This window comes from Mustela erminea, chromosome 14 (genome assembly GCF_009829155.1).
Source record: "Mustela erminea isolate mMusErm1 chromosome 14, mMusErm1.Pri, whole genome shotgun sequence".
In the NCBI taxonomy this organism is placed as follows: Eukaryota; Metazoa; Chordata; class Mammalia; order Carnivora; family Mustelidae; genus Mustela; species Mustela erminea.
The window spans coordinates 35778185-35798413 of record NC_045627.1 but is presented as its reverse complement, the minus strand read 5'-3'; the positions used below and the strand labels follow the sequence as shown (position 1 = coordinate 35798413).

At 39.5% G+C, this 20229-nt stretch overlaps 2 protein-coding genes across 3 annotated transcripts in view; one reads left to right on the top strand and one right to left on the bottom strand.

Annotated features, from left to right (window-relative positions):
* Positions 1-256: 256 nt before the first annotated feature.
* SUPV3L1 (Suv3 like RNA helicase) overlaps positions 257-20229 on the bottom strand; it is a 28373-nt gene continuing 8400 nt past the window's right edge. Inside the window, exons 5-15 of one of the 2 annotated variants that reach the window (XM_032312902.1) lie at positions 18586-18754; positions 16677-16788; positions 13148-13225; positions 11384-11475; positions 10013-10193; positions 9099-9192; positions 7015-7234; positions 5451-5531; positions 4897-5073; positions 1667-1815; positions 261-1007 (exon numbers count right to left, since the gene is read on the bottom strand). In XM_032312902.1, coding sequence (XP_032168793.1) covers positions 572-1007; positions 1667-1815; positions 4897-5073; positions 5451-5531; positions 7015-7234; positions 9099-9192; positions 10013-10193; positions 11384-11475; positions 13148-13225; positions 16677-16788; positions 18586-18754 — 1789 coding nt within the window. In that variant the 3' untranslated portion in view covers positions 261-571. Of the gene's footprint in view, positions 1008-1666; positions 1816-4896; positions 5074-5450; positions 5532-7014; positions 7235-9098; positions 9193-10012; positions 10194-11383; positions 11476-13147; positions 13226-14760; positions 14854-16676; positions 16789-18585; positions 18755-20229 lie in introns of those variants that run through there. The other variant, XM_032312903.1, reaches the window with a different exon arrangement.
* LOC116573118 (thymosin beta-4-like) lies at positions 7325-7563 on the top strand. Its single transcript, XM_032312904.1, has one exon. The coding sequence runs from the start codon at positions 7359-7361 to the stop codon at positions 7491-7493; it is 135 nt and encodes a 44-aa protein (XP_032168795.1). The 5' UTR covers positions 7325-7358; the 3' UTR covers positions 7494-7563.

The following is a 20229-nucleotide window of genomic DNA, read 5'->3' as shown; positions in this document are numbered from 1 at the left end:
ATGTGGTTCAAATATCTCCATGGGGCACCTGCGTGGCTCAGTCGGTCAAGTGTCTGACTCTTGGTTTTGGCTCAGCTTATGATCTCGGTCGGGGTCATGAGATCGAGCCCTCCACTGGGGTCTGCACTCAGTGCAGAGTCTGCTTGAGATTCTCCCTCTCCCTCTGTCCCTTCCCTCTACTCTCTCTCTTACTAAAAAAGTCTTAAGCCGGGTGGGGGACCAACTCCATCCATGACATCCTCAGCAATGGTGTAGGAAACTGATCAAAACAATTCACCAAATGGATTTTATTCCCAAACACAGTTCCTTACAATGCATTATCTTAGTGCTATACTACAAATGGCCAGTATATAAATTTTAAATAAAATCTCTAAGACATTTGTAATTTGTAATTTTTAAATGTTAAAATAATTAAATCTTAAATAAATCTTTAAGAGCTTATTTTCCCACGCCACAAAAACAAACAAAAAACACAACAGTAAGAGATAGCCACAATACCATAGCAACGAGTAAATACATATGAGAAAAAAAAAGGTTTTAAAATATTTTTATTTGCAAAAATAAAGTAAAACTAATCTGAATTAGGTTCCTTCTTCTTCCTTCTTGTCCCTTTTGAGTGAGTTCCATGCTCTGTTTTGTCTTTGCCATGCTCCGTTTGTTGTGTTAGCCACTCTTTTTCTAGCTGTTTCAGCATGTCTGCAGTGAGAAGGCCTTGCTGTACCAATCTGGAAGCCAGGGATTTCTCTCCCACACTGGGGCTGGGTGTCTCAACAGCTTTATTCCCTAATGTTTTGGCTCCACGCATCCTTCTAGCTTGGCCCTTCACAGTTCCTGACAATCGTGACTGGTTCTCTGCTGACAAGCTCTCCAAATTCAACAGCTTTTGTGCCTCTGAAATTTTAATCAGTTTGGTGATGTTGTGTACACCATCTTGGATAATGCCATCCAATTCTTTCTGGAGGTCTCGAATAAGGCTGGCATCTGGAAACATATCTATAAACCGGTAGCTGGGAAAGAGACACATTAGGTTATAACAAGAGCTCTTCTCACAGTATTGGACTTATCTCACTGACGTAACTACATCTTGACACTGATTAATCCCAAATGTTCTGTTTTTGCAAACTCTGTCCAGTGCTTCTGATCAACCCTTATTTTGGCCCCAGCACACCTGAGCAATACTGTCATTATGAGGATAGGTCATCGCTCTCATCTTAAGTGATTCTGGTATGTTCCCCCGTGGGACATGCCCCACCTTTGAAAATCACTGAGCTAGCAGAGTACCTTTCAAATATTAATGTACAAGTGAATCACCTGGAGATCTTCTTAAAATGTGGTCTGATTAAGTCTGTGGTGGGCCTGATATCCTCTCGTTCTAACAAGTTCCCAGGTGGTACCAGTGCTTTCGGTCCAGGGACCACCATTTGTATAGCAACGGTCTAGTAAACCTTCTCACCTACCTGTCTGAACTAGAATCACAGAAGTCCCTCAGTCATTTTTAGAATGTTTATAAATAAGGCTCAACAGCCATAATGGACAATAAACATAATATAAAACATCCTGCAAAAATGTGTCTAACTTGAGAGAGCAAAAGACCATTTATTCTTAAAATCTTTGATTTCCCCTATTACTTAGAAAAACGAGAGTACGTAAAGGAAAAATGTGATACCTTAGCCACAGGTAAAGATCCAAGACATCATGGACAGCTTCTAGATCCATAAGATCTTTAATATTCTTAGGTGGAAGTAATGGCCATTTAATATATCTGCGTAACCATGAGAAGGTCAGTGGCTCATTCCTACTATACTGCCTGGCAAACTGAAAGAAAAGAAAAGAATGGTAGAAGAATCAAAATTCACCTAGGTCTGCAATTAGAAAGAGAAAGCACAACAAAAAATCAACTGTGGTTGTTTCAATAAGCGGGCTGGTATCTTTCCCTCTTTATACTTTTCTTAATTTTTAGAACATTTAATACTTTACAAAGACACTTTTAAGGAAATAGAAGGGGAGGGGGGCTTCCTTCATTTTCCAAAACCAGGGCAATAATATGTGCATCAGAAATTGTACAAGAACTTACTTTCCAGAGCCTAGGTCTTGTTAACTTTTATGTACATTTAATGTTCTAAGTTCTGGACAGACATCGAAGACTGTCATTTCTATCCCTTCAGGCAACAGTCCTATAACTACAAGTATGAGCTGTATCTAGTTAATGTCCTCCCTTATCATAAAGAAACTCTTTGGGTTGGTTGCCTATGAGTCAATCAAACTGGTAAAAAGACTGCCTCTTCACTTGGCTGTGGTGTTTTGGCTAAGCCACCACTCTGTGCTTCAGCTTCCTCATCAATACCATAAGACCACCACACCTCCTCCTGGAACCACAGGACACTGCTGGATAATGTGCTTGGAAAACTAAGCTGCTCCCACTCCCCAACAACACTAGGCACAATTATGCATCAGACCACAACCATATGACACAGATATTGCCTACAGCAGACAGACCACAACCATATGAGACTTCTAGAGCAAGAGTTTAAAATCTTTGGCTTCAAGAATAAGCTGATTTCAAATGGTTCATTTGCTGATTAGGGAAAATTATCTCTAAATGTTCAACCTAAACAAGGCCAATACTTCCAAGAGGCAAGGCAGTTTTAGAACAACTATGGTTAAATAATGTTGTGATTTGGGGCACCTGGGTGGCTCAGTCAATTAAGCGTCTGCCTTCAGCTCAGGTCATGATCCCAGAGTTCTGGGATGGAGCCCCACATCAGGCTCTCTGCTCGGCAGGGAGCATGCTTCTCCCCCTCCCTCTCCCTCTGCCTGTCACTCCAACTGCTTGTGCTCTCATTCTCTGTCAAATAAATGAAATCTTTAAAAAAAAAAAAAAAAGTTATGATTTTATTAAATTCAGTCATGGATTCTACTAAGCTTAATAAGTGCCAAACAGGATAGCCATGAAGATGGAAATGTGACCATACTAACCTTTGCTAAAAGCAGGACAAGCCAAACTCAGTTTCTTTTACAAAGACAGTGGCTTTAATATTTGTGGCCACAGACTAGTAGAAACCCGGTATGTAAAAGAGTTAAGTACAGAGCTGTGCAGAGAGGGGAAGAGAGAGATGCCAATCAGGTACCTCCATCCAGCAGCCAGCCCTAAAGGAGCTCCCTAGAACACTGATTCCAAACAAGCATCCAGGGGGGCATTAGAGACCATCCAAAGGATTGAGCTCTTTTATAGTTCAGTAAGTAATGGTGACCAAGAAAAAAGGAAAAATCTCTAAATGTAACATGCTACCACTAACAGAACATATAAGCGACTGTTGGTCTATACCATTCCGGACCTCTTACTCCTTAGTAAAATGCTGCTGCTTCATTAGAAAAGCTGTATAAAAGGGGTCAAGGCCATGGTCTTGAGCTCTATCCAGGTCAGGTTATAGCAGTTGAGACTTTGTTCCATGAACTTCAACTTTATGCCAACTAACTCCCCCATAAACATCAGCTCTAAGTAACATATTTTCTAGGTAAATACCTGGGACGTGCAATACCTCTAAGACACATTAATGGGAAAAGAGAAAGGCAAGTTGCAGAATAATTCATCACAACACTTATGGGAAAACACACCCACTCAACAAAACTAGAATTTCTATATGTATACACACACGTAGGCAAACGCAATGGAAGAGGTCTGCAGTGACAAACTGTTAATTGTAGCTTCGTCGAAGACTGGGATTGGGGGTGGTAACCCAATTTAACCTATCTGTAGTGTTTTAACTGAGTGTAGCGAGAAAGCATTTATGTATTATTTATGTGATTGCAAAGTAATTTAGAGCATAAATTTAGAAACAGATCTGGTAGGAACACAGTTAGTATGCAGAATGCTGAGTTCTACAGAAAAGACAGCAATGAGACTGAGTGTGAGGAGGATTCAAAGAGGAGGCCTTTGGGGGTTTAGTGAGATAGCACTCCAGCCACAGGCAATAGGGGTGAGAGGCAAGAGCTCTGCGAGCTGAGAGGACATGGCAGGGGGCTGGAAGTCCAGCTTCCACTGCCCTTCCCTGCCCACCCTTGTCTGGGAGCATCCTGTACTCCACAGGAGGCAGAGTTTTGTATCCCTATGCAAATGAATGAAAAGAAAAGGGGCTAGAACCTTGGCACCAAACGCGTAAGATAGCTATCCCTGACTCAGTGCCTTATAATTAGGAAAACTGAATTTCCAAAAAATATTACCCAATGCCATTAAGAAAGAAGTGTATCAGGGCATCTGGCTGGCTCAGTTGGTAGAGCCTGTTGACTCTTTTTTTTTTTTTTAAGATTTTATTTATTTATCTGTCAAAGAGAGAGAACGCGTGCGTAAGTTGGGGAGTAGCAGGTAGAGGGAGAAGCAGGCTCGCTGCTGAGCAAGGAGTCCAATGAAGGGCTCAATACCAGGATCCTGGAAACATGACCTGAGACAAAGGCAGACATGCAACCAACTGAGCCACCCAGACATCCCAGAGCATATGACTCTTGATCTCAGGGCTGTGAGTTCACATCTCACGTTGGGCAAGGAGCCTACTTAAAATAAACAGACAAATAAACAAACAAATATTAAAAAGAAGACCAAAAGAACCATTAAGAAAAAAAAAAGTGTATCATTAGGCAAAGAACCAGCCCCCCAAAATTATACTTGTTCTTGTTTTAGCTTCTTCACAAAGGCTACCACATAAATCCAAATACAAAGCAACAGTTTCCCTGACCCCCAAAAAAGTGCCTGTAAGAAAAAAAGAACCATTTTATATCTAACTTCTTATATAGTATCCCATATTGAAAGATACTCTCCAATCGTTTTACTTTATATAACAAAGTGTTGTTTGGGGAAATGCATGGACTTGAAACAAGGCAAATACAAAGACAAAGGCTTACCTGTAACAATGAAGAACAGACAAAGGGCTGCTTCTTGTTGATCGGAGCTGTGCAGAAAACATACCGCACTCGGAGACTTAATGGAATATGTTGGATCAACTCTGCAGAAAATTTAAAATCATCCATGTTGCAGACAAAATACTGCCCATCAACTTGTGAAAAGTCTACAAAAATATCCTGGGACGGGGGGAAAGATACATTACTGGACTGCCTAAGTGGGCAGGAATAAAGTGCTCAAGTCTACAAAGGACAATCTCTTCAAATCTGTAAGTCTTCTAGAAAGCCCCCCTTAATCCACTGCCTTCCCAAGCCAAAAGACTTCCCCCTGGGCCTTCCCAACCTGAAATACTCAGAAAATTCTTCAGGACAAGAGTCCCAGAAGATTCTAAGAGAACGTTTTTCCACCTTCAAGATAAACTTCACAGGCAGCAACGTCATAAAACAGACTACTCACTGATGCCCAGGAGGTTAACCTCTAACTGTCTGACATACCAACATTTTTAGAAAAGAAATTTTAGATTTTAGAAGAGATTTAAAAGTGAGTTTTTACTTACAATGAGATTAGAAAGTGTTGTATCAGGGAGATGGTAAGCAAACATTTCAATCTGCTCAGCAGTTGGATGAAGACCGGCTGCCTTTAGTAAAAGAAAGATCAACTCTAAGTTTTCTTTTTAAAGGACAACTTTCCTTAAGTTATTTCAAAATACTCCTATATTCAAATAGGCTAAGCTCTAGCCAAATTAGTTAAATGACAAGAATTTGAGTAAAAAAGAAAAAAGCAATATCACTTTCCCATTTATTACCAATTAAGAAAGCTGATGAGGGCGCCTGGGTGGCTCAGTGGGTTAAGCCTCTGCCTTCAGCTCAGGTCATGATCTCAGGGTCCTGGGATCGAGTCCCACATCGGGCTCTCTGCTCAGCAGGGAGCCTGCTTCCTCCTCTCTCTCTCTCTGCCTGCCTCTCTACCTACTTGTGATCTCTGTCTGTCAAATAAATAAATAAAATCTTTAAAAAAAAAAAAAAAAAAAAAAGAAAGCTGATGATTCAGTAAAATCAACCAATTATACCCAACTGAGTACTTAGTCAATCTTTTGCAGGTATCTTAGTTGTACTCCTAAAATCTATGATGATTTGACAGAGTACCAAAACTGCTTTCCAGGGTCTCAGTTATCTTCACTTAACAAAAACGAACAAGGGAAATCAATCACTTTAGCCAAGGCAATAAAACTGACAAATACAGGAGAGAATGTCTTAACTGGAGGCCAATGATCTCTTCAACGGTATTCCAGTACCAATAAATGCCTACAGTTAAGTATACGCAGAGAGAAAGGGCATGGGAAAGAGAAAGAGCAAAGGATGAATGGAGGAAAGAAGAGACGAGTCATGGGAGGGAGGCGGAGTATGAGGTACCGAGGCACACAGGAGAAAAGTGCGGGTGTGTCATTATCAACTGCACTCTTAACAAAAGTTACATAAATTAGTTCAACCACAGCCTTCCTCCAGGAATGTTTCCTTGCATCACCTCATTTCTACTCCCCTTTACCAGCACCCCTGAAGAATAAAACGAGCCACGTTAATTTATAAGTGAATTTTCCAAGCAACTTAAATTGTAACGGTTTGCTTAAAATACATATGCTGCTGCCTCAACTAACTGCACTAACCAAAACGGAACCTTGTCCTTACTAGCTCAAAGTTGTATCGCTTAGTACAGTTTCTGCCCCACACTCAAGGCTTCTCCCACATTCTCCCACATGTTACAGACATTGTGGAGGATATGTGCTATTCAAACTTCTCATAATTTTTCGGTCTGTTGACACAGCTGTGTGCCCACCTGAAGCAACTACGCCCCTCCTCGACCCATCATCAGACAGGAAGAACTAAAGGAGTATCAGGTTCACTACACTTGTTTCATCTGGACCTTTCATTTGCACACCATTCTCCGATGAAGGTATGCCTCTCCAAAGCAGTAAAGTAGAGCTTTCTTGACATGATTTTCACGGCACAAAACTTTCTTTTGCTTATTTCTATTTCCAGGGGTCAGAAGCAAGAGTCTGGAAGGTACATGAAGGAAGGAATGACTGTCCTCCACGGAGAAGTAATTGACATGTTACATCTTACCTTTATAGGATCCACGGGCCTATTCAAAATTTCCTTTAATAAACTGAGGTCTTCTCGATTCATTGTTGTCACTTCTCCCTCCTTATATTTTGAACTGAATCTACCAGCTCTGCCAGCAATCTGCAAGGCCTGAGAGGTAGTAATTGGTTCTATTTCTCTCTCTCCCTTTTCATTGATAGTGGGTTTTATAAGGGAATAAAAAATAATTCTCCTTATGCTCCTGAAAGAGAAATAAAAGTACTCGCTCAGAATGCTGAATAAAAAACTCTCCATCATTCGGTGGCGGCTCCTGAGCAGACCGGTCTTCTCTCACTCGCACACCTCTCTCCGCTTGCTCTGCAACCATGTCTGACAAACCCGATATGGTTGAGATTGAGAAATTCGATAAGTCGAAATTGAAGAAGACAGAAACACAAGAGAAAAATCCACTGCCTTCAAAAGAAACGATTGAACAGGAGAAGCAAGCGGGCGAATCGTAATGAGGCGGGCGCCGCTGATACGCACTATACATTCCACAAGCATTGCCTTCTTATTTACTTCTTTTTAGCTGTTTAACTTTTAAGATGCAAAGAGGTTGGATCAAGTTTAAATGACTATGGTCCCCTCATTCTTAGCAAAGAATCTGAACTACTGACTGGGAAGCCAAACCTCCTATACATTGGCAGGGGAAGGAAAATAACTTGTATGCCGGCGAAGGAAGAAGCTGGGTGGACACAACTAGTAAAAACTAAGCTGGTCCAAGGTGTCTTGCCGGGCGGTAAACTGCAGTTTAGTCAGAGTGCCATTTTTTTTCTTTGAATGATTTTAAGTATTGGAATGCACAATTTTTTAATACGCAAATAAAAAGTTTAAAATGTGAGAAAAAAAACAAAAAACAAAAAACTCTCCATCATTTGGGTCATTGCAGAAATGCTCACTGCAATTCTAGTTTAGGTTAGGCTTCCTTACAATCTTGTCCACTGTTTACAAAATAAGGAAAAGAGGTTTGTCAATAATTCTTTTTCTTCCCCTTAAATAGCATTTTTAACAAATGTGTAAATTTACTAAAATCATTAAATTGTACATTTACCAAAAAAAAATTGTCCATTTACAAGGGGTAAACTGTGGAGTACGTAAATTATCCTTCAATAAGTTACAGAAAATAACTTTTCTTTTTTTATTTTATTTATTTGAGAGAGACCAAGAGCACGAGCAGGGGGAAAAACAAAGGGAGAGGGGAGGGCCAAGCATACTCTGCGCTGAGTGCAGAGCCTGACTCAGGGCTTGATCCCAGGACCCTGAGGTCATGACCTGAGCTGAAATCAAGAGTCGCACACTAAACTAACTGAGCCACCCAGGCACCCCAAAAATAACTTTTTATTTTTTATAAGAGTAAACCACATACAGTACTCTCAGACTGCTTTTGAAGTTGGCTGCTACCCCGGGTGGCTCAGTGGGGAGTGAGTGGCATCAGACTCTTGATTGCAGCTCGGGTTGTGACCTCAGGGTTGTGCGGTCAAGCCCCATGGTGGCTGTGTGGTCAGCAGGGAGTCTGCTTGCGATTCTCCTCCCTCTACTCCTCCCCTCTCACACACTCTAGTAAAAAAAACAAAATAGCTATTAACAGCTATTAACATATATACTTATTTTTAATATACATTTATATAAATATGTGCATATTTACATAAATGTGTATTTATATTTAACATATAATAAAGCTATTAACAGCTCTGAATAGTTCTTTAATTCACAAAGGTATAATTGCCTTGATTACCCAGAGAGGACTATTTAAGCATAATACTGTTACTCCTAGAGCTAACGCCTAGCCCCACATTCATAATGGGCACTCATACACTTGTTGACTGAGATTGGAAGTACAATGGAATAACATAACAGGCTAGTGGTAGGGAGTATCACTAAAAACTCCTAGTGCTGTTTATTTTTTTTATTCTCTCAAGAGACATAAACAAGATCAATCTCAGATCTGTATTACAATACCCATTCTTCTAAACCTAAATGTTTGGGCATTCTAATGCCAATTAGAAAATGTTTAATTGCCATCTAACCCACTGACTATCCATGAGTATTAAAAACAAATTACTTACAAATTAAGTCCCATGCCAATTGCATCTGTAGCAACCAGGATTTTGCATGGATCATCAGGATCATTAAACTTTTTTGCTTGAGCAAGTTTGGTCCCTAAAATCAGAAGGTTTATGTTAGTTCAGCATTTTCAGTCTTTTAACACATCATACTAAGTATATCTTGGAACTCCTCATCTCCTACTCTCCATTTTTATGAATAAAACTCTAACTGTTTCTGGGTACCAGGATGGCTCAGTCAGTTAAGCATCTGACTCTTAATTTCAGCTCAGGTCATTATCTCAGAGTCCTGGGATCAAGCCTGCACTGGGCTCCACGATGAGGATGAAGTCTGCTTGGGATTCTCTCCCCGCCTCCCTCTGACCCCCTCACCCCACTGACACTCGTGCTCTCTCTCTAGGGAAAAAAAAAAAAAGAAGAAGGTTTCAGGACTATAACTTCAACACAATTAACAAACTGGTATTTCGTATTTTAATATTTTTGTTTTGTTTTGTTTTTAGAGAGAGCCAGGAGGGGCAGAGGGAGATGGAAAGAGAGAATCCCAAGCAAGCTCCATGCCCAGCACAGAGCCCAACATGGGGTTCCATCTCACAACCCTGAAATCATGACCAGAGTCAAAATCAAGTGTCAGATGTCTAACTGAGCCACCCAGGTGCCCCTTTAATGACTTGCTATAAAAAATTATCAACTCAACGTTTAAAATATAGCCTAACAGCAGCAGCAAGAACTATGAATTTAAAAACTTCTATTCCCCACCAAGATGAAACAGAGGAATTTATTTTATATGACCCATAATAAATTACTAGTTTATCAAGTGACATAATTCAGTACCTTTTACTAAGTTCTCTATACATAGCATGACACAAATAGCAAAAATAAGAGATTTCATATCTGTCATAATGAAAGCCAATAATTACCAGGTGGGAGACTGCCATATATAACAGCTGATTCCAATCCCCGAATTTCAATCTGTCGACTCACAGAATAAATATCATTCTTGCTAAAACAGACAATGCAGTCCCCAGGCCGAAGGTTGTCTAATGATTCTAATGCATGATCCAGCACAGAAATGGGGGTAAGCCTCTCATAGTTTCGAACCTACAATAAAGACATGATATTTTAAAGTAACACACTTAGCTTCTTGTGATTAATACATAAGTGAAAACCTGCAATGAAAAGTAGCTAAATATTGGGGTGCCTGGGTGGATCAGTTTGTTAAGCATCTGCCTTTGACTCAGGTCATGATCCCAGAATCCGGGGATCGAGCCCTGCATCAGGCTCCCTGCAGCAGGGAGAATCTGCTTCTCCCTCACCCTCTGGCCCTCCTCCCTGTGTTCCCTCTAAATAAGTAAATAAGTAAATAAATAAATAAATAAATCTTTTTTTAAAAAGTAACTGACAAGTTCCAACATTTTTCAAAGGAAAGTACAAAAAAACACATTATTTTTCATATAATAAATGTTACCATCGATTCTCATTGGTATTTCTAAACCCCTAAAATGCCATATAGCATTTCAAAAATTTTTCAAAGCACTTTTACATATATTCAATTTTCATGCCAACTTGATAACTTCAGAAGGGTTATTAATTATTATTTCCATTTTATAAAAAAGTAAAATAGAACTCATATAAAAGATCAGGTCTGATAAAGGTCCTTTCAGTTCTAGTCTTTTGCTATTTGCCTAAGAATGTAAAGCTAATGACAGCAAAGCCTAGAACCCAGATTTTCTTCTACTACATTCTAGCCTCTCCCTGAAAGCTGAACATAAAACTAAAAGACCAATTTTTAAAAATTCCTTCATCTTATTCAAGAACTACAATAAAAAAAACAAAACAAAACCTAGGATTAAAAGGAAACCAGTTACTTTCTATGAATTTAAGAAAGTGATACAAACTATCTCTAGCAATTAGATGTATATCAAAGGTCCTAACACCAGACATCTGAGGCTCTGAAAACCATGAACTTTTGCTAAGCCTCAAACTTCCAACATTCCTGACTTAGTTAATTCTAAAGAGATCTGCTCAAACTCCAGAAAGTTTTGTCAAGAGAAGATGAAAAGTCTTCTTGTACTTTTGGAAGGCTTAGGGTATGTTGGCCATTCTGCCAGGATTTCACATCATGATATTCAACCAAATATGTATGACCCAGTCAACTGGGAGGAAATGAAGCATTCTTTTTATTTCAGTTAAGTTCCGACTGTGCCACTATCTGGGACCTACAAAGCACTGCTGGGGTACTCTAGGCTATTTGCTACGCCACCTTGAGAACAAAGCATGTAATCTAGTACCTCCACTTCCTCCCCAGTCGTGTACATAAGCTCAGTAACCAGGTCAATAGCGGCAGATTCTCCACACAAATGGATTTCTTCAGCACAGAGCCCTGTTAAATGCAAAATCAGTCATTTTTTTAAAGATATGAAATTGAATATATAATACCTTAATACAGCAAAAATGCTTTGCTTACCTATTGCTTTACAACTTTACCAAGCCTGTTCATCATCTCTTTGATACAAACCTCAAAATAAAAACTTTTTTGGGGGCGCCTGGGTGGCTCAGTGGGTTAAGCCGCTGCCTTCGGCTCAGGTCATGATCTCAGGGTCCTAGGATCGAGTCCCACATCGGGCTCTCTGCTCAGCAAGGAGCCTGCTTCCTCCTCTCTCTCTGTCTGCCTCTCTGCCTACTTGTGATCTCTGTCTCTCAAATAAATAAATAAAATCTTAAAAAAAAAAAAAAAAAAAAGCCTCTGCCTTCGGCTCAGGTCGTCCTGGGATCAAGCCCCACATCGGTCTCTCTGCTCAGCAGGGAGCCTGCTTCCCCCACTCTCTCTGTCTGCCTGCCTCTCTGCCGCCTTCTAATCTGTCAAATAAATAAATAAATAAAATCTTAAAAAAAAATAAAATAAAATAAAAACTATTTTTTAATAGATTTTATTTATTTACTTGACAGACACAGATCATAAGATAAGTAGGCAAAGAGGCAGGCAGAGAGAGAGAGAGGAGGAAGCAAGCTCCCTGCTGAGCAGAGAGCCCGATGTGGGGCTCGATCCCAGAACCCTGAGATTATTACCTGAGCCGAAGGCAGAGGCTTTAACCCACTGAGCCACCCAGGCGCCCCAAAATAACAACCTTCTAATGGGCAGAGATTGTTTCAGAGCTTTTAAACTGATTTGGCCGAGGTTTTGAGTCTCTTCGAGGGTGAAACCAGCCAGGATTAGAACATGGCATTCTGATGGATAGCCCTGAATCTTATACTTACATTTTTCAAATTAGGCTCCATGGAATCACTAAGGGTCTCAAAGGCTGAGGGCTGAAGGGTAAATGAGACTACAAGCTCCTTACCGCTGAGCAGATTCACTGTCATCTATTTTAAATTGCAGATTTTAATGTATACGCTTTGTTTAAAGGAGTTCAGCTACTTGTTTTTAAATTTCAAAACACATGACCTATAACACAATGATCAAAAATCCACTCCAATATCAAGCAGTGGAAATGTTCATTCATGTCCATGGATCTCAAACACTCCAATTCCAGGAGCCTATCCTAAAGAATTAATTAAATAAATAAATAAGTAAAAAGCTATGGCCACAAAAATTTCTACTGTAGCACTATCAGTAATAGAAAAAAATGTTCAACTCTGTAGGAAAAAACAGCACAGCTCTTCAATGGAGAATAGGCAATATTAGTATGTGGTGTGAAAAAAAAGTCTATGAAATAAGAAAACTGGAAAAAAAGCAAGATACAAAATAGCATATTCACAAAATACCATAGTCATCACATGGAAAAAGACTATCATAAAACACCAAAATATTAATCCTGGTTGTGTAAAGATGGTGAGATTTGGACATTTTAACTTTAATTAACTTGTTATGCTAACTTTGTAGTAAGAGAACTGGACTTCCCATTATTAAAATAATAATTAGGAAATAAAAACTCACACTAGGCTAACCCTCAAAAAAAGAGGATCCTAATGACTCTATTTGGTAATGTAAAGCAGAGAAATGCATCTCTATGCAGATGTCACAAAGCACAGCTCTTAGTATTAAGACCACTAACCTAGAAGTGCTCTAGTCCAAGCCCATCCTCTGGCTGGATCTCTGATCATTTGAATTTCATCGATCACGGCCACTTCATCTACAATGAGAAGTTATCATGAGCAATGCAATCAACTTAAACAGTGTCATGAACAAATTACAGCACCACAACTCAAGCTTCGTCACCACCATCACCACAGTCGCCACTCACTAAGCACTTCTTTCCTAGCAAGCTTGCTCTAAGTGCTTTACAATTATAACTCAACTCATCTTGGCAACAAACATATACAGTAAGTATCATCGTTCTAGCCATTTTACAGAAGAATAAACTGAGGCCCAGAGAAGTTAAATCTCTGGCCCAAGGTTATACAGCATGTACAGTTAATAAGCGTAAGATCTAAAAACAGGAAATTCAAACCCAGGCCATCTAGCATCTACTGGGTCCCTTTGTCTTATGAGACAGCTTGGAGAATCTGCTTCATAAGAACAAATACACCCAGTGGCGCCTGGTAGCTCGGCTGAGTGTTTGACTCTCGATTTTAGCTCAGGATCAGGATCTCAGGGTCATGGAGTCAAGCTGTGCACTGGGCTCCACACTCAGCAGGGAGTCTGCTTCTCTCTCTCCCTCTTCCTTTGCCCCTCCCCCTATTTGTAAATGCATGCACATGATCTCTCTCTAAAATAAATAAACCTTTTTTTTTAATTTTAATTTTTTAAAAAGATTTTATTTATTTATCTGACAGAGATCACAGGTAGGCAGAGAGAGAGGAAGGGAAGCAGGCTCCCTGCTGAGCAGAGAGCCCGAGGCGGGGCTTGATCCCAGGATCCTGGGATCATGACCCGAGCCAAAGGCAGAGGCTTTAACCCACTGAGCCACCCAGGCACGCCTAAATAAATAAACCTTTAAGAAAAAAGAAAAGAATAAACATACCCACAGGGTAGTAAAAAAGAGAAAGTATCTACACTTCCAGGAACAAGGAGTAGACAGCCCTACTACAATGAAGCTTCTCTATCACAGGAACCCAGGCAGATGTCAGGAGCAGGAAGAAGAGCAAGTGTCATTCCCTGATCTTTAACTACGCTCATTCTTAGGGGTTTTAAGCTCATCGCAACAGCAACAACTGTACCTCATTTTATTTTCTAATGCCAAAATGCTTTTGACCATATTATTTTCTTCTCTTTAAGTCATGTAAACTGTATTTTAATTTTCTTCCTCAAGTAACAAGGAGTTGAGAAGAGCACATTAAAGAAAAAAAAAACTAATATGCACACAGTAACATTTAGGAAACAAAAGCAAGCAAGCACATTTTATACTGAAAAACCATCATATTAAAAATCACCTACTGCAGTTGGGTATATACAAACAAGATTAAAAACAAGGGTACAGAAGAGGGAATTCTGATTTATAAAATTCTGTGCTACCTAAATTTTTATAATGTACTACTTTTATAATACTCATTTAAAAAAAAAAAAAACTATTCATTTACTCAGAAAAATTATTAAAACAGAAAAAGCTAACTAAAGTACATAATGTATAATCTCTATTTAATTAAATATACACATCAACAATGCACTCATAAGTATATTCATATACAACACAATCACAAACACAGAAGAAATCTGGAAAATACACACCACAGGGTTAAGGTTAATACTTGTTGATTCTGGATGGGTAGGATTGGGAGGTTGTAGGTTTTTTTTTCTTCTCTTTGCATTTATTTTTGTATTTTCTATAATGAAGATATGATTGCTTAGTGGTAAGAAAAAATTAATTTTTATTTAAAATATTTTCAAAACTACTTAAATAGAAGTTCACTGAAATATGATACAATATTGAAAAACTTTTATTTTTTTTAAAGATTTGATTTATTCATTTGCGAGAAAGAGAACATGAGCAGAGGGGAGTGGCAGAAGGAGAGGAGAAGCAGGCTCCCCACGAAGCAGGGAGCTGGGACATGGGGCTCAATCCCAGGACTCTGATCATGACCCGAACTGAAGGCAGCCGCTTAAAGGACTGAGCCACCCAGGTGTCCATTAGTGAAAAACTTTAAGCAATCTAAATATTTTTTAATAGGGGAAGGAATGAATAATTTTAGTCATAAGATTGAATTTTAGCCACAAACTTTATATATATATTTATGATATATATGATACACATACAAATGATACATGTATAACAAGACTAGATCTAAAAACAGACTGTGGAAGAAAAAAAAGCAAGTTGTAGAACGATAATACAATATGGTAATCACATCAATGTTTTAAAAAATACATAATCCAGGGGGGCGCCTGGGTGGCTCAGTGTGTTAAGCCTCTGCCTTCAGCTCAGGTCATAATCCCAGGGTCCTGGGATCGAGCCCCACATCGGGCTCTCTGCTCAGTGGGGAGCCTGCTTCCCTCTCTCTCTCTGCCTGCCTCTCTGCCTACTTGTGATCTCTGTCTGTCAAATAAATAAATAAAATCTTTTTAAAAAAATAAAAACTAAAATACACAATCCAGAGGCGCTTGGCTGACTCAGTTGGAAGAGTCACAACTCTTGATCTTGGACTTGTGAGTTCAAGGCCCACATTGAGTGTAGACATTACTAAATGAATAAATAAATTTTTTTTTAAGATTTTATTTATTTACTTGAAAGAGAGAGCACAAGATGGGAGTGAGGGAGAAGCAGACTCCCCGCTAAGCAGGGAGCCCAACGTGGTACTGGGATCATAACCTAAGCTGAAGAGAGACACTTAACCAACTGAACTACTCAGGTGTCCCATAGATATACTTTTAAAAAAAGTATATTTGGGGTACCTGCAAGGCTCAGTTGGTTAAGCATCTGACTCTTGATTTCGGCTCAGGTCATGATGTCAGGGTCTGCGCTCAGCAGGGAGTCTCTTTCCCCTCTTCCTCCCCCTGCTCACACATGTACACATGCTTGCTCTCTCTCTCAAATAAATAAATCTTTCTTTAAAAATCCTTTAGAGGCACCTGGGTGGCTCAGTGGGTTGGGCCTCTGCCTTCGGCTTGGGTCATGATCTCAGGGTCCTGGGATCAAGCCCCGCATGGGGCTCTCTGCTCAGCAGGGAGCCTGCTTCCCCCTCTCCCTCTGCCTGCCTCTCTGCCTACTTGTGATCTCTGTCAAATAAATAAATAAAATCTTAAAAAAATCTTAAAATAAATAAATATGTAAGTAAAAATAAACAAACAAAATACACAATCTACAGTGCTCACAGGTAATACGTTATCAGTGATATGAAAAAAGGCAGGAAAGACATATACCAAATACTTGTTATCACTTGGATCAAAAGAGGAACTGAATCAAGGAGTGGGACAAGGAAAGTTGTTAACATTTTAGTTCCTTGAAGAGAAAAAAGGAAAGGAACATTCAAAAGCAAACACCACAGAGAGTTTGACATTTATCAGCGGTTCTGAGCACTGGGGACCTGTTGTCCTACTCATCTCCATTTAAATACTTTTTTACTATAAAAAACACATTTCATATGTTCATCTATATTTACTAAATATTACTAAACCTTACTAAACCATTTTAAATGGCATGTACATACAAGGAGTTGTAACACTGCACATCTCAACTGTACAAGCAACATGGGTAGCCTGTTTCCCATCTGGCTCTATGGTCACACGTTCCTCTCCTGTTACCAAGTCACACGGAACACCCTAGGATGACAAAAAGAAATCTGGAGTTACCACCACCTTTAAAATGACAGCAAAAAGAAATTTTTACATTTAATAGAGTATTCTTGCCATTACCATCAAATTCATTCCCAATCCTGGAAAGAGTATTTTTATGAAAAATAAAAGCGGTTCTTATATAACCTATATAAACATTGAAATATCTCAAATCAGCTAAATTCTCAGGTAACACAAACATGAGAAATTATAGCAGTTTCACTTTTAAACTTTGTATGTTTCTCTACTATTTTGATTTATTAAAATAAAACAAATATGTTTTATATTCAATATTCTATATTCAAGAAGAGTATTATAAGTAATATTTAAGAACAGAACCACCTCCCAACAGAATTCCTTGAGAAGGAGCAGCATTAATAGTATGGTGTAATAGTTTGCCCAGGACTGAGGGGTTCCTCAATACAAAGGGCTTTAGGTACTAAATCTTAGGGAAGTCCTGGCAATCTGGGACAACCAGTCTCCCTAGAGGCCTGAACTAATCATAAAGAAACATCTGACATAACCAAACTGAATGACTGTTTACAATACAAATGACTGGTAGTCTTCCAAATATAAAGGTTATGAAAGATAAAAGGTTCCTGAGCAATTGTCCCAGATTAATGGAAACGAGAGGTATGACAACAGAATACAGTGTTGAGACTCCAGACAGAATCCTGGGGGGGTTGGAAGAGTGTGGTGGTGGTATTACTGACAACTGGCAAAATTTTAGTATTAATTGTGAATTAAATAATAGCATTCTATCAATATTAAGTACCTTGCTTTTGAGGAATACCATGTGCTTATGTAAAATAAAGTCTTTGTTCTAAGGAAATACTTTCTTATTTTCAATGAGGCATGATGTACGCCAAATACACAAATCATCCAGAACAAAAAATAGAGAATGCAACTTATCTTCCCAAGCCTACTCAACTCATATTATAGTCATAATAAAACAATGAATAAGAACATGGCCCATTTAGTCTAACAATGCCTCAGCCAACATGGCATTCAGTTCTTTGCAGGTCTGAACAGGTGGCTTCAGTCTTTATCATTAGTTCTAGTTGATAGCATCAGAGGTCGAATTGAAAAAAAAAGGTAAATTAAATATCGTAACAGAGTAGGTTAACTCTGAGGAAGCAAGGGAGGCCTCAGAGTTTCAACATATTAATAATTTATTTCTTAAGAAAATAAATAAAACAACAAGTATGGTGGAATGTTAGAATCCGACGGAAGGGGTGCCTGGGTGGCTCAGATGGTTAAGCGTCTGCCTTTGGCTTGGGTCATGATCTCAGGGTCCTAGAATCGAGCCCCACATAGGGCTCCCAACTTGGTGAGGAGTCTGCTTCTCCCTCTCCCTCTGCCTCTCCCCCTACTTGTGTGCTCTCTCTAATGAATAAATAAAATCTTTAAAGGAAAAAAAAAAGCATGTGATAGGAGTTGGGTAGTGGATTCAAGTTATTTACATGTAATTCTCTGCATTTCTCTGTATTTGTGAAATAATGATACTGTACTTCATTCATTCCAATACACATTTTTTCACTTTTTAGCATATCTGAAATCAGGATGTAGCCTAATAATAGATGGCAAGTCAGAGTTCATTGGCAGTTATCTTTTTCTTTCTCAGTTATACATAAAATAATGGTACATCTTACAAAGTACTACGAACTATGGCAACTTTTATTAGCGGTAAATTACTACATATGCCTTTACCACCTTCCCATCTTTGCCCTGCCCAGCCCTCCCAAATTAAGAAGAAAGAGAGCAAATATTTGGTAATATACTGACAGCAGCATTACTCTTTTCGAAGATCTCATGTGCCAGTAATTTTAAAGGGCCACAATACACTCCAGATTTTGCTGACAAGTATTTCTGGATTGCATGGTAAGTCTTTCCACTGTTTGTTGGGCCTGAATGGAATATTATCTTCCGCTGTACGGCTCTGGCTTCTGGGTACCTAAAACATAAGTGGGTAAACAGCTTATTCCCATTAACCTCAAAACCAACCCTGACAAAGGTATCAACTGAAAATGATTCCAATGAAACATCCTGTTAATATTCACACGATAGCATCTTTGAAAAACCAAATAAAATGGTGAGTTTCAGATCCACACTAAAATAATGACTGCTGGAGCGCCTGGATGGCTCAGATGGTTAAGTGTCTGCCTTCTCAGCTCAGGTCACGATCCCAAGTCCTGGGATCGAGCCCCACATCATGCTCTCTGCTCAGTGGGAGCCTGCTTTTTCCTTTCCCTCTGCATGCCACTCCCCCGGCTTGTGCTCACTCGCTCTCTTGCTCTCTCTGCCAAATAAATAAACAAAATCTTTTAAAAAAATTTTAGGATTTAAAACTTAAAAAATACTGTTTTCCAAGACTGGCATTTACTAACTAGTGGATAGAAAGATCTAAATTCAAATTAATTTCTTCGCTATTTCTGCCGCTGTACAAGTCTCTTCTCTTCAGGAGTTAAAGTAAGTTTAAACTGCTATCAGCTCACAGATAGGCTGACATCATTTCCACAGCTCTAAATACATGACCCTGTAAGTAAATATTCCTAAGCATCTGAATTTCAACATGTACCATGTAATGACTGTGTCTTCTGTCTCTGGCCATGACAAATGGTACAGGACTCGCCCTCCCACCACAAACAAGTACAAAACTGGACAGAATACACACCACAGTTTCTTGGGGACATAAATGAAAGGCAATGTAGGACTACAAGCCCTGAAACAAAGGAACATTTGAGATGAGCCCTAATGTACCCCAGTAGGACACAGGGAGGTAGAACCCAAGCAAAGTACGACAGTCCCAATGAGCTCAGCAGTAGAGATCAAATTCAGAGACACTACAGCAGGTGGAATTTGAAGGGAGAATTTGGAAGAGAAGAAAGGGTTCAGTGGAGGAGATGCCTTGAAGTCTATGTAAGACTTCCCTTGGGTCCTTGGCCAAGGGCTGAGCTGAAGATATGTAGGCCCTAGCAGAGAGCAGCTTGCTAAGGGTTTGAGCAGAAAGTCTCAAAGAGGTGGCAAAGGCACTAGATGTGGAGTTCTAGCCACAGTGGTGGCAGTGGTGAGAGCTCATGAACACCCTGGCATTCAGCTGACACAAGAAAGGCCACACTTAAATTGAAAGGCCAACACTCTAAAGTAAGGGCTACTTTCTAGATTTGTCCTAGTAAAACCTACAAGCTAGCTTGATCAGAATCAAGGGGAGACACCAGAATTAACTGCCTGTTTTTCTAGGGAAAACAACTCATATAGACTTTTTAGGATTTATCATCCAGCCTACAATAATAAAATGTAACGGTCAGGGGTGTCTGGGTGGCTCAGTCAGGTAAGCATCTGCCTCTGGCTCAGGTCATGATCCCAGGGTCCTGAGATCAGGCTCCATGTCTGGCTCTTTGCTCAGCAGAGAGCCTGCTTCTCCCTCTC